Source organism: Antrostomus carolinensis, unplaced genomic scaffold (genome assembly GCF_000700745.2).
Source record: "Antrostomus carolinensis isolate BGI_N321 unplaced genomic scaffold, ASM70074v2 scaffold22906, whole genome shotgun sequence".
Classification (NCBI taxonomy): Eukaryota; Metazoa; Chordata; class Aves; order Caprimulgiformes; family Caprimulgidae; genus Antrostomus; species Antrostomus carolinensis.
This window is the reverse complement of record NW_010321997.1, coordinates 1,119-1,921: the sequence shown is the minus strand read 5'-3', so window position 1 is coordinate 1,921 and position 803 is coordinate 1,119. Positions and strand designations below refer to the sequence as shown.

General features: G+C 39.5%; 1 protein-coding gene across 1 annotated transcript in view; it reads right to left on the bottom strand.

The window, feature by feature from the left end:
- Positions 1-307, bottom strand: part of LOC104526600 (protein cornichon homolog 1) — a gene marked incomplete at its 5' end in the record, with an annotated part of 6,565 nt that extends 6,258 nt beyond the window's left edge. Inside the window, one exon of the mRNA XM_029085476.1 lies at positions 239-307. Within this exon, the coding sequence (XP_028941309.1) occupies positions 239-307 (69 nt within the window). The remainder of the gene's footprint in view (positions 1-238) is intronic.
- Positions 308-803: the final 496 nt, after the last annotated feature.

The window sequence follows — 803 nt, the reverse complement described above, 5'->3', positions numbered from 1 at the left end:
AAGAGTGTTAGTACGACAGCTGACAAGATCACCAGCAGATTAATAACAGTCAGAATAGTCAAGTTGAAAGTAAAGAATCAGACTAAAGAATTTTCCTTACAACTTCTATCAAACAGCCAGGTTTTGTCCACCCGGATGCAATTCTATTGCCTAGTTTGAGTATATCAAGACAACATCAAAAATAATCACTTTACATACTTTTATTTAAAAAACCCACAAAGTTTAGCATGCAACTTACAGGATTGAGTGTATTACATTGGTCTATGGGATTCTTGTAATCGGTCTTCAGTTCATCAAATGCTATAATCTAGAAAAAAAATTGAAAAGGTTGTGATTCTTCAGTCCAGGAGCAACTGTGTATTTTATCCATGAAAAGCAACGTTTTGGTACAGAGCCATAACATCCCAGTGCTGCCAGCCTATTGAGGAACATAACATCTCCTGAATATGTTCTCATGTCATAAACCCACCGGTAAGACCCATTTGAAATGGGTTATACAAACAGGAAAGCAGGAGAGACTCCAGGGATTCACAGACCTCTGCCCACACTCTGCCTTTACCTCCCCACCAGCAAGGAATTTCCAACGTCCCTTTCAGCAGCTTTTAATCCCGTTCACTGCACACCAACCTCAAACATCACAAGTGACTCTGTTGGTTACCAGCAGGAACCTGACACAGGTCTCCTTAGTGAAGAAAAAGCAATAGCAATCTTAAAAACAGCCAAATGTTTTGTCTCATTACTCTGAAAGTAAATGCTGATCCTGCACACATGCCCAAAAGGTGCAACCATAAAAAAAACTACAT